The sequence below is a fragment of the Curcuma longa genome, chromosome 17, assembly GCF_044706935.1.
Source record: "Curcuma longa cultivar G26 ecotype Majalengka, Jawa Barat chromosome 17, ITB_CL_G26_1.1, whole genome shotgun sequence".
NCBI lineage: Eukaryota > Viridiplantae > Streptophyta > Magnoliopsida > Zingiberales > Zingiberaceae > Curcuma > Curcuma longa.
In genome coordinates, this window is record NC_133877.1 from 4805205 (window position 1) to 4818612 (window position 13408).

The 13408-nt window shown below is 34.2% G+C and overlaps 1 protein-coding gene across 1 annotated transcript; it reads left to right on the top strand.

Moving 5' to 3' along the window:
• The first annotated feature begins 8786 nt into the window (after positions 1 to 8786).
• LOC141811851 (uncharacterized) lies at positions 8787 to 10065 on the top strand. The gene is made up of 2 exons (XM_074699916.1): positions 8787 to 9198; positions 9311 to 10065. The coding sequence occupies exons 1-2, from the start codon at positions 9022 to 9024 to the stop codon at positions 9941 to 9943; spliced, it is 810 nt and encodes a 269-aa protein (XP_074556017.1). The 5' UTR covers positions 8787 to 9021; the 3' UTR covers positions 9944 to 10065.
• Positions 10066 to 13408: the final 3343 nt, after the last annotated feature.

A 13408-nucleotide genomic window follows, 5' to 3' on the forward strand; every position in this document is an offset into this window, starting at 1 on the left:
CATATGAAGATCGAGAGCATAACCTTTCACGTATGAAGGTGGAATTTTTCTGTTGGGAGAACGACAATTCGATTGGATGAATTTCAAGGGTTGAAAAAAATTTCACTTCCATAGCACATAAGATTATGCAAAGGTAGAACTAGCATTTATAAATCTTGAAAGTGATGTCATCTAATGGTATGACTGGCTTAAGACATGCCATGGACCTCCAACATGGGAGGATTTTAAAGAAGAACTCCTTAATCAATTTGGTCCTTCCAAGTATGAGTATTGATGGAGAATTGGCCAAAATTTTCCAAACTACAACTGTATTGGAGTACCAAGGACGATTCGAGCGATTCTCCAATTAAACTCGTGATTGATCTGAAAAGCAATTATTAGACACTTTTATTGAAGGACTTCACCTTGACATACGACGAGAAGTGAAAATGAATTAACCCCACACCATGAAGGTAGTCTTATCCTTTGCACGACTACAAGAAGAAAAGATAAATGAGGAAGGAAGAAGAAATAACAAGGTAATTCGTAAATACACACCTCATTTCTCAACAACTCACAAATTAACAAAAGAAGAGATCAAAGAACGAATGACAAAAGGATTTTATTGACATTGTGATGAAAAATGACATCATGGTCATCAATGTAAGCAAAAAAGACTATTGATGATTGAACTAATAGAGAACTCTGAGGAAGAAGATGATGAAGGTGAAATGCAAGAAGACATCGACGAAGCACAAGATGACTCTATGGTTATATCAGTCCATGCCTTAGAAGGGTTTCAAACTTTGCAAACGATGAAGGTAAAAGGATTCATTAAAAAACAATCAGTAACGATACTTATAGACTCAAGAAGTACCAATAATTTTCTAGACTCAACTTTAGCAAAAAGACTTAAACAAGAGGTAGAGCAAGTATCTATATTTGATGTCAAGGTGGCAGATAGAAGATCACTTACAAGTCCATAAAAGTATGATAGTATTAAAATTTTCTTGCCTTACTATGAATTAACCATAGAGCTCTTTCTTTCACCATTAGATGGATATGATGTCGTACTTGGAGCACAATGGTTGAGGACATTAGGAGACATAATATGAAATTTCGCTCAGCTAACAATGCGCTTCCAAAATCAAGAAAAAGAAGTTTGCATTAAGGGCAAGAGACAAGATACTATCACATTAATTAGTAGCCATCAAATAGAGTGATTGTTAAAGAAAGATTGCTCTATATTTCTCATGCAACTCTCCGTTATGAAGGAACCTAAAGGTACATCACATAATTCTCAAGAATTAGAGATGCTTCTTTCAAAATTTTCTAAATTATTTGCTGAGCCAAAGGGACTTCCTCCACCCCATTCACATGATCATTATATACCTCTAATACCGAAGACTGCCCCAACAAATGTTAGGCCTTATTGCTACCCTCATATTCAAAAGGAGGAAATTAAGAAAATTATACAAGAAATGCTTCAAGCTGGTATTGTTCGCCCAAGTGTAAGTCCATATTCCTCCCCAATATAATGCTGCTTGTACAAAAGAAAGACGGATGTTGATGGTGTATGGATAACCGTGCGCTCAATAAAATTACAGTGAAAGATAAGTATCTCATCCCCATCATTGATGACTTGATGAATTAGGAGGTGTCTCATTCTTCTCAAAGTTGGATCTTCGCTCAGGCTTCCATCAGATAAGAATTCATCAGTCAGATATTCCGAAAATCACGCTTCAGACCCATGATGTTATGAATTTTTAGTCATATCATTTGGCTTAACTAACGCACCTTTCACCTTTCAAAGTTTGATGAACAATATTTTCAGGCCTTACCTTCGTAAGTTTGTGTTGATTTTCTGATGACATTCTTATTTATAGTTTATCGAAAATCATTTGCACCACCTTTATAAGGTATTCACTCTTTTCCATGAGCATTCTCTTTTTGTGAAAAAATCTAAGTGCAGCTTTGGGACAACTAAGGTGGAATACCTTGATCATATTATAAGCTAAAAAAGGGTAGCGGTTGATCCCTCCAAAATACAAATTATGAAGGAATGACCTATCCCAAAGAATATCAAGGCATTATGTGATTTTCTGGGGCTCACAGGTTATTTTCATAAATTTGTAAAAAATTATGAAAAGATTAGTGCTCCACTAACAACTTTATTAAAGAAAGATGCATTTAGCTGGTGTCCTGAAGCAGAAGAAACATTTCAGAAATTAAAGGAAGTTATGATGACAATACTTGTTCTTGCATTAATTACCTGATTTCAATAAATTATTTGTCATTAAAGTTGATGCATTCAGAATTGGAATCAAAACGGTTCTTATGCAAGATGGACGACCATTAGCTTTTACTAGTAAGACATTATCTCTCCTACATCAACAGATGTCTATCTATGACAAAGAAATGTTAACTATCATACATGCTGTTAAAAATGAAGATCCTATCTCCTTGACTGACGCTTTCAAATACGAACTGACCATAAGAGCCTTAAGTTCATATTAGATCAATGTGTCTCTAATATGGATCAATAAAATAGATCAAGAGACTTTTGGGATATAATTATGAAATTATTTATAAGAAGGGAACAGAGAATATAATAGTTGATGCTTTGTCTCACATTCCTAATCAAATAGAGTTTGTTGTTATATCTTTATTAACTTGTAAGAACTTGGACAATATAAAAAGAGAGGTAAAGGAAGGTTCATCTGACTAAGTTCTCATTTAGAGCATATTATAAAATTCATTGTCGGACCTCCCATTCTTGGGATGGAGAAATTTTATGATATAAAAATAGAATCTTTCTTCCAACAAACTCAATGGAAAAAATAGTGATATTAAAGGAATTTCATTCTTCATCAGTTGTTGAACATTCTGATTTCCTACGTATATATAAACAAATTTCAAGAGCTTTCTATTGGAAGGGAATGAAAAAAGACATAAAAAACTTTGTTGCTGAATGTGATGTATGTCAATGAAACAAAGGAGAAAATGTAGCAAGATCGGGTCTTTTTCAACCCCTTCCCATACCTGAACAAATATGAGTAGATATTTTCATGGATTTTATAGATGGTTTACTAACATTAAAAGGACAAACCACATGGTGGTTGTTGATTGCCTCACAACATATGCCCATTTTTGTTCTTTATCATATTCTTATATATATAGTTGCCCGTATTGCTCAAGCATTTGTTGACCACATAATCAAACTACATGGGCTATCAAGATCCATTGTCATTGATAGAAATCTAGTATTTACGAGTAAATTTTGAAAGAAATTATTTCAATTGCAGGGCACTAAACTTAACTTTAGCACATCCTATCACCCACAGTCGAATGGGCAAACAAAGGTGGTTAATCAATGCTTAGAGAATTATTTACGTTGCTTAACTGGTGATAAACCGAAGGAATGAGTTCGTTGACTTCCATGGACAGAATGGTGGTGCAACACGCACTACAAGAAAGATATGAATTAGCGATGGAACTAATTATATGTTGCCATATTAGTGACGGAATTAATTATCCATCGCTAATATAACGACAGACATAAAGTTCTGTCGCTAATGATTATTTTAACGACTTAACTTTATTATTGTTGCTATATTAATGAACAAACTTTAATGTTCGTCTATATAAATCAGAGATGGAATTAATATTCTGTCGCTAACGTAGTGACGGAATATTATTTCCATCTCTGATTTATCGACAAAAATAATAATTAGCGATGGAATATTATTTTCGTCGCTAAGTTATGGACGGAATATTAATTTCGTCACTAATTTCATGATTTTAGAATTTTTGGTTCTCTTTTTTTCGTGCGTGTGTTTCTTCTCTTCTCTTCTCCAGCGATCATGATTCACCCTGCGATCTCGCGACCTCTCCTCCCCTCTCGAAATATTAATTTCGTCACTAATTTCGCGATCTCGTATTATTTTAGACAAATGATGCTATTTATTGTATTGGATTTGATATGTTGGGATAAATTTTAAAATTTTATTGGATTGTTTTATATGTCCAGATGTGGATGTGGATTTGTAAATATATGGATGAGTTTGTGTTTAATGCATTGTTTCGTTTGTGTTTGAATTTTGTTAGATGTGAAGTTGTGGATATTTGAAATGTGCCATTCGTGGATGTGTTTGTGTTTAATGCATTGTATTGTTTGTGTTTTAATTTTGTTTAGATGTGGAGATGTGGATATTTGGAATGTGTGAGTTGTGGATGTGTTTGTAATCAATCTTGCATTGTATCGTTTATGTTTGAATTTTGTTTAGATGTGGAGATGTGGATATTTGGAATGTGTGAGTTGTGGAATTTATGAATTGTGAAATTTTGTTTAGATATGTGAGTTGTGGAATGTATGAATTGTATTGTTTGTGTTTATATGGATACGTAGGATGTGTAAATTGTAGATTTTATTGTAATGTGAAAATCATCGTTTGTTTGTGATGGTGTATATAAGTAAATGTAAATAGGGAAATAGCGAAAATGAGAAAGTGCTGCCAAAATGGGAGAGGAATTTAGTGACAGAAATTTTAAACTTCTATCACTAATTAGTGATGGTATTTTAATTCCATTGCAAGATGTCAAACGAAATAGTACATTCCGTTTACAATATTAGCAACGGAATTTATATTCTGTTGCTAATTAGTGATGAAGTTTTAAATATTCATCGCATAAAATTTGCGCTAAACACAGAACATAAATTTCATCGCTAAATTTAGTGATAAATATTTAAACTGTCATTGTTATTTAGCGACGGAATATAAATTTTGTCGTTAAATGACATCAGCGATCGATTATTTAGTGACACAAAAAATTCATCACTAATCAGTCGCTAATGGCCAATAACGATCGACTAGCAATGGATTTTTTGATTTATGGGTAGCTAAATGGCAATGTTTTTGTAGTGACGACTTACCACTAAATGGCAATACTTGTAGTGATGACTTACCACTTAGCTACTAAGATTATATTACACCAGTTTATAGATGTGCACCACCCTCGATCAACTCATATGCACATGGATCAACAAATGTGCATCAAGTAGATCAAAACATACGCATAAGGGATCAAATATTGTAACTTTTGAAAAATAATTTATGCAATGCACAAGCAAGAATGAAGTAATTGGCAGACAAGCATTGTTCAAAAAGAGAATTTGCAATAGGAGATTGAGTTTTTTTAAGACTTCAACCCTATAAGCAAGCTTCAATTTGTACTTCAACCTTTATGAAATTGTCATTAAAATTTTATAGCCCTTATAAGGTGTAGAGCGTATTGGAACTGTTGCTTATCGCCTAGAGCTTCCACAAGATTCTAAATTACACCATGTATTTCATGTATCTTGTTTAAAGAATAAATTAAATGACAAATTTACTCCTCAATAATATCTCCCTGAAGTGAATTCTGATGGTGAAATTAAGTTTTCGTACTATTTTAGAAAGAAGACTTGTGAAGAAAGACAATGAAGCAATGATCGAGTTATTAATTTAGTGAGACAACTTATCTATTGATGATGCAACATAAAAGTTATATAACACAATTCAAAAAAGATGTTTGGAGTTTATTGCTAATCAACCTCGAGGACAGGGTTATTTTGAAGGGCGAAAAAATAATACGATCTTTTAATGGATTTATTCAAATGAATCCTTCAAAATCTTATTTTTAGAGTTCAATCCTTTAATGGATCTATTCAGAACCCTTCAAAAATTTATCTTTAATTTTTTTTTATTTTTAGATAAAATTTCTTTTAGATAGATTATTAGACTTTTTCTCTTGAAAAGGATATTTACATGTGTCTATTTAAAGAGCCGTTATATATGTAATCTTTGGAGATAAGTAATTTCTTTTAATTAATCAATTCCACTTGATTATTAGAAGTCGATCCTCTTGAAATGGTCACCCTATTCCAATTCTTATTTTTTCTTCGATTTTTTCACAACTTAGCTATGTGGTTAGATCTAATGGTGCTTTCCTGATTACTGTCTTCCATCTAAAATTGTCATTTGATTTTCTTTTGCCTCCTCTTTAACATGAACTGTATTTTACAGATATGCTTCGGTTATGATTTGTCCATCGATACCACTCGGCGAACTCAAAGTGAGTAATCGCTTTCCTATCGTCATTGACTTACTTGATACATTTGAGATTGATAAAGTTAATAATACTCAGTTTTTAAAAAAAAAAAAAAAAAAAGCATTACCATTGATAATCTCTTAATTGTTCTAGGGCAATTTAATAAGATTCTTTGCCTAGAAAGAGTTTGATTTAGATTCAAATGTACACAGCTATAGCGTCAGATTCTGCATCACATGGAACAATAGTGGCATTTGTCTGTGTCATGCCAATGCCCGATAATTGCATGCATGTGACCATGAATCCATGTGAAGTGCATCACACATGTCTTCACGTGCGTTGTTGCACGTACCCCGAATTAGTCACGTGCTTTCCACAATCACTCTTAAGATATTTTTAAGCAAATTAACCCCTTTTTTATCAAAGGTGGAATCTGTTATCCTAAGATTTCATACGGTCCATCTCACTATCATTCGTGAGAAAATAAATTGAAAAGCCGCAGTTGATCGTGACGAAAGAGGATATTGTCTCAGTTTCATCGAGATCTGAATTCTTGTCCTTTTCTGCAACTCTGCTTTGTCGTAACCAACTCAGTTATATTTCATTGACCCTATATATATATATATATTCATTGAATCAAAATAAAACAATCAACTTGATACTACCCTCTAAAAATCATCATAAATTAACACTAAAAACCCAATAATTTATTTTTTTTCATATTTTTCTACCCTAATAGTTAGCTGAGAAAATGCATTGCTGCTGTAGTGTGGTCACATTCTTTCTGGTCCCTGTAGAAAAATTATCAAAAGATCAGTGTGTGAAAAAGTAAGTTTTCGAAAATGAGCAATTTTTAATTTGGGCCTTTGTGCTATTTCATCGTTTGTTAGGGATAGGAAAAATATAGTAGGGGTGGGAGGGGTGTTAGGGATGAGAAAAATATAAGAAATTTTGATATATTATATATACCATATCGATATATACCGAACATATTGATATTAATGATATATGAAAAATTTTGATACAATATTACATCGTGCCAAACTTTTCAATATTAATATGAGATTTAATATTTTTTTGATATTTCGATGTTGAAAATTTTGATATTTTAAAAATCAACATCACACTATTGCATTAGTTTTGAAAACCAACACGAGCACCAATCGTGGTGTTGGTTTTCAAAATACAGTATCACATTGTGTGCTGATAGTGTGGTGTTGATGTTGGTAGATGTCAACTTTGGCATTGCCTACATTTGATAAAGTTTTGACTGATATAAGGGGATTTGTGATGCGGAATAACGAAGTTTAAAATTTTGAGATCATTTTAATCATAAATTTTATGAAACAACAAAGTTGAATTAATTGATGTTTTATCAATTTGACTTGTTCAGTTTGTTTGATTTTTATTAAAAAAATTTAGTCGATTCGGTTAATTTGAAAAAATTTTGATTTATTCGATTTCGATTAAATCAATTCAGTTAGTTTGATTTTGAATCGATTGCTCCGTCCTAACCGAGCAAATACATTTTTTTCTTGTATAATTTTAGTATATACTACCGAATTAGTCCTAGGGGTGTTTTACAAAATCGATATTTCGATATATACCGTGTTGAAAATTTTGATATTTGAAAAATCAACACCATACCATTGTGTTGGTTTTAAAAATCAACACGAGCACCAATCGTGGTGTTGGTTTTCAAAATACAACACCACTGTATGTTAACAGTGTGGTATTGATATTGGTAGATGTGAACTTTGGCACTCCTTATATTTGACAAAGTTTTGACTGATATAGGGGGATTTGTGATGCAAAATAATAAACCTTACAATTTTGAGATCATTTTGTTTATAAATTTTAAGAAACAACAGAACTGAATTAACTAATGTTTTATCAATTTGACTTATTCAGTTTGTTTGATTTTTATTACAAAATTTAGTCGGTTTGATTAATTTTGAAAAATTTTAATTTAGTTGATTTCGATTAAATCAATTCGGTCAGTTTGATTTTGAATCGATTGCTCCACCCTAGCTGAGCAAATACATTTTGGCTTATATAGGGGATCTACGATGTGGAACAACAAAGTTTAAAATTTTGAGATCAATTTGATCATAAATTTTACAAAACAACAGAGCTGAATTAATTGATATTTTATCAATTTAACTTGTTTAGTTTGTTCAATTTTTATTATAAAATTTAGTCAGTTCGATTAGTTTGAAAAAAATTTAATTTATTTAATTTCGATTAAATCAATTTAGTCAGTTTGATTTTGAATCGATTGCTCCCCGTAACTGAGCAAATTTTTTTTTCTGGTATAATTTCAATATAGACTATCAAATAAGTCTTAAGGCTATTTTGCAAAATTGGAGTCAACAACCATCCTTGAAAGGTCTTGAATGGGGAGGCTCGAGTTGAGTCAACAGTTTGAGTGAATACCATTCACACTCCACCAATTTTGCCGACAACGACCGGCTCCATTTCTACAATTTATGGTTTATGGAGGTGAGAAACGAGCCACCAAACCGATCTTTGTTTAAAAAAAATCATTAATGAAAAAAAAAGAAGAAAGAAAGAAAAGGAAGAGTAAAAAAAAAAGCGATGCAGCTTTCCTAGTCAAGAAATGCAACCACATGTTGACAAATTGGACGTTCAATCTTGTAGGAATAATCCGGCTCGTTTCTTTCTTCCCATTAAGTGCAGTGGGCGATTAAAATGGAAGATTCATTTCGTCCATGCAGGAGAAACCCTAATGGTTAAAAAAAACAAACATGTGTGAGTGCAGGCATTAATTTTGAGGTGAAAGCAGCAAGGCAACGAGTGAAGAAGGGGAAAAGTAAAGGAGGGTAAACGGAAGGCAAAGCAAGGGGAAAAAACGGGATTCTTTCTTTATCTTCTCGCCGTTCGTTGAGTGGTGGGGAAAGGATACGTTCTCAGAGAGGAAGAGGGAGAGAGATGGTGGATGCATTGAACGAGGCGGCGGCGGCGGCTGCAGCGACGGTGGCCGGGAAGGCCTTCTTCGCCGACGAGCTCGTCCTCGTCGACTTCGACGCCGCCGGGGCTGCGGGGGAGTTGCAGAGCCAGGGGTTGCTTTTCCAGGAGTTCTTCGACCCGTCCGTCGATGGGCTTCAGGTTCCGCTCCGGCCTTAAAAATCCGATTTTTATGTTCGGAAGAAGATAAAAATTCGATTTTTTTTTATATATAATTTTCTTCTCTTGTTTTTTTTTGGGCGGAATTTTTTAGGGGCTTCCGGTGGAGAGCGGAGGCGGAGGCGACGAGGAAGAAGAGGAGGAGCTCGAGTGGCTGGCGGACAAGGACTCGTTTCCGTCGCTGGAGACATCGTTTGAGATTCCCGCCCACTCACTCAGCAGCGGCGGCAGCAGCGGATGGAGCGGGAGCAACGGCGGCGCCACCGTCAGGGAGGGCCCGAGCCCTGTTTCCGTCCTGGCGTCCGCCGCGTCCTTCTCCGCGCCGGCGCGGCCGAGGAGCAAAGGAAGGACGCGGCGGCGGAGGCCGCTGACGGCCATCTCGCCTCAGCCGGCCGCGAGGAAGGCCAGGGCGCCGGAGCGGCGGCGGTGTCGGCACTGCCTGGCGGAGGAGACGCCGCAGTGGCGCGCGGGGCCGGAGGGTCTCAAGACGCTGTGCAACGCCTGCGGCGTCAGGTACAAGTCCGGCCGCCTCGTGCCGGAGTACCGCCCGGCGAGCAGCCCCACCTTCTCTGCCACCATGCACTCCAACTCCCACCGCCGGATCCTGGAGATGCGCCGCCAGAAAGAACCTTCCCACGAGCGCAAAACCACAAGGATGCCGCCGCCTCCGCCGCTCGCCACTCCCTTCAAGTTAATCTCAAAAACAACGAAGAAAATAAAAAAATAAATCTTTTTTTTCTTAATTTAGGATTTTTTTTTCCCTTCTCTCCGCCGGAAATGTAGAGTCTAAATATTGTCGCTAATTTGTAGGCAAAAATTTGATAGCTTAACTTTTGTTGGTGTTCCATTTGTTCATTTGTTTTAGTGATTTTATTTTATTTTATTTTATTTTGAGAAATTGAAAACTAAGCAAAATAATCCCACCAAAAGTCGTCCCTTATTTTTTTTACACGCCATAAAAATTGTTAAATATGGTAATATCCTAAAGCCACGGCTGCCCATATTTTTGGGCTTCATTGCTATTTTTATTAGGGGAATGAATTAATTTATGAATATTAAGGAAGATATTGGATTCCAACATTTGAAAGAATTTAAAATTTTCTTTTTTTGAAATTGAGTTGGTCCCCACCTCTACATGTGGTGATGGGTAGGAGGGAGGAGTTAGGTGCGAGGGCAAGATTCAATGTTAGGAGGCGTGAATATCGGTGAGATATTAAGTAACAGTGTAACAGTGGCAACTTTAATTTTATATATGTATATATAAAAGCATCTAGTGTTTTTTAAAATTATGTTTATGATTTAGACTTTAAAATTTAAAATATAATATTTAAGTTAAAATAAATAAAAATTAAAAAATAAATGTGCATAGATTGTTCACCATGTATATATATATACACACTCTTGGCGCGTGCACCGAAGGATGAACAAAAATTCAGTTAAACCGAATAAATCGACTGAATCAACTGAATTAAAAAATTCGATTCAGTTATTTTATTTCAGTTATTTTTTTTAAAAATCTATTAATTCAATTAATTCGGGTTCGATTTTAAAATCCCTTGTTCGGTTATATCGAATAAACTGAATTAATCAAACTAGAAAAATAATTTATAAATTTTAAATAAATAAATTTATAAATTCCTAATTAATTAGTAAAATTTTTATAATGTTTAAAAATTTTAGTTAATTTAGTCGAAAATCGAATTAACCGATAAAATATCGGTTCGGTTTGTTCGATTTTTATTAGAAAATTCAGTAGGTTCGATTGGTTCGAAAAAAATTGATTTATTTAATTTTTAGTTAATTCGAATCGATTCGGTTCGATTTTAATCGAATACTCAGCCCTAGCACCTGCGTACACGCCTGAGGGGGTGGCCAACGTGGCAGGAAGGGGTGCCCCCTCCCACGTGATCGCTCCCATTAAGCGCGCACATAGGGTGCGCAACATATCAAAAGCGTATATATATAAGTGAATATTGCACATCTTACTCAGCATACTCCGTGAGTACTAAGTGTTAAATTTTTTTTTTTTTTAAGGGTTAGGGTATAATATTTAAGATTTAGGTTATAGTATTTAGGCTAGAAAAAGTGGAAATTAAAAAAAATATACTAAGTGCTCATGGGGTGTGTAGGATCAGATGTGTGACATATCATTATTTTATATATATGTGAGATATTAAGTAATAATAGCTATCGTAGTTTGTAAAATCATGATCTAAATCGTAGTGTTTTAAGATCTTACGATATGGAAGCAACAAATTGCTCTTGGATAGTGTAGAATTATTTTTTATGATGGAATCGGAGCATGATCAATAGGATTGGTAGAATCAAAGCAGGATCGATGGGATTGGTAGAATCGGAGCAGGATCGATGAGATCGGTAGAATCGAAGTAGGATCAATACGATCTTACATTACAAATGATTTTATATATTTTTTATTGGGGGTTATTTTATTGGCTTGATCATCTTGTGAATCAAAGAAATATTCTTGAGATTGAATGCGATTATGATTATGGTTATTATTATTATTATGTTAGTAGAAATTTTATAGTATTTTATTTTGTGATATAAAAATATAAATATTATTGAATGTTACTATACTAAAATGATAATTAAATTACTACTTGATTTAAATCTGTACAGATAATAATGCTATCTGTGTTGTCAAGTGTCGATGGTTGCATGTATATATAAAATTATTAATCTATTTATATGTAAATAATTTTTTTAAATATTTTTTAATTATTAATCATGTACCATAAAATTTCAAGAGTTTTTGATAAAATCGTACCATTCTACCATTCGATCAGATCTTGACTCCATCCAGATCGATCTTGTCTATGATCACAATTCTACAAACTATGATAGCTACTTTAATTTACTATATATATATATATATACACTCAGGGAGATCAGATGAGAGTTTAGTTTGGAATCGATAAACTAAGAAGATGTCCTTCTATAGGGAGTAAAGTTGTATATTGTCTCAAGTGTCTATAAGGAGTTGAACATTAAGGATAGGATCATGATCATCAAAAGTTTGAGTAGCAAGTCGAGCAAGAAACTTGTGTCCTTGGTTTTTAGTCACAACCTTTTATACGTTAGGGTCAATAAGATCGAGATATTCTCTGTGCCTAGTGCTTGGCTTAGTCGGACATTCCAACGGCTAGAGCTACAAGAAACATGTTTATCATCTTAATTTCGTCCTAAGCATTGAATAGGACATGGCAAGATCTGCTTAGATAGGACTTAGATTTATGTTCTGGTCGGTCACTTGATTTGATTTTAGTCGTTATCTATTAGAATATGATCTTTTTCTATAAAAAAAATTAATTCTTAATTGGTTGGATTTGTTCAAGTATCTCGATCTACTTTTCACTAACACAAACTAAAATAAAATAATAATAATAATAATAGTACTATTTTTGTTTAAAACTATAGACACATGGTTTGGTTGTTGTGTAGTGGGGGCAAGTCAAGTGATTGTTTGGAAGTATCTGCCATGTTGCATTCAATTGTTTGGTGCGACAGTTTGTTTTGCATTTTATAAGCCTTTGTCTTCATGTTTAAAATTGTATTTGTACCTTTCGATAAATTTGAAATGCTTCAAATGCACCAATTTAATTCAACATTATCGACCCAAGGTTCGAATACCATTTTTGCGCCCAGAGCATAATTAAATTAGTTACTGCAGAATTAATTTACTACAGTAGGTAAAGATCGAATCTCAACGAAACCGAAATACTATAACTTTTCAATTTACATCACAGATGATCATAAGGACTGATTATGTAAGACTGCTAGATGATAGATTCCACCTTTTATTGCAGTATACCATTTTTGCACACATGAAGGTGCACAAGCATATCTAGTTTTGGCTTTGAGAGCGCTCGGTTGGTTGTTCGCATCGACTCATTGAAAACATTAGCAAACTCAAGATGCAACATCTTTGTATGCTCAGGTGCATTAGTTTAGGGTCTAGGAGCAGCACTGTGTTCGTATTTGCTACAAATAATCGGTGTATTCCTAAGTACAAGATTTACATTTGTGTATGCCTAGAGGCACTATTGTTTCAGCAAAGTTTGACACTGAAACACTATCAGACCTAAGACAAAACAACTAGAGGGGAAAATGGAGTAAGATCACCATAAATGAAAGATGGAAAAACATGTACACTGTTGCAAAGGGAAAAATT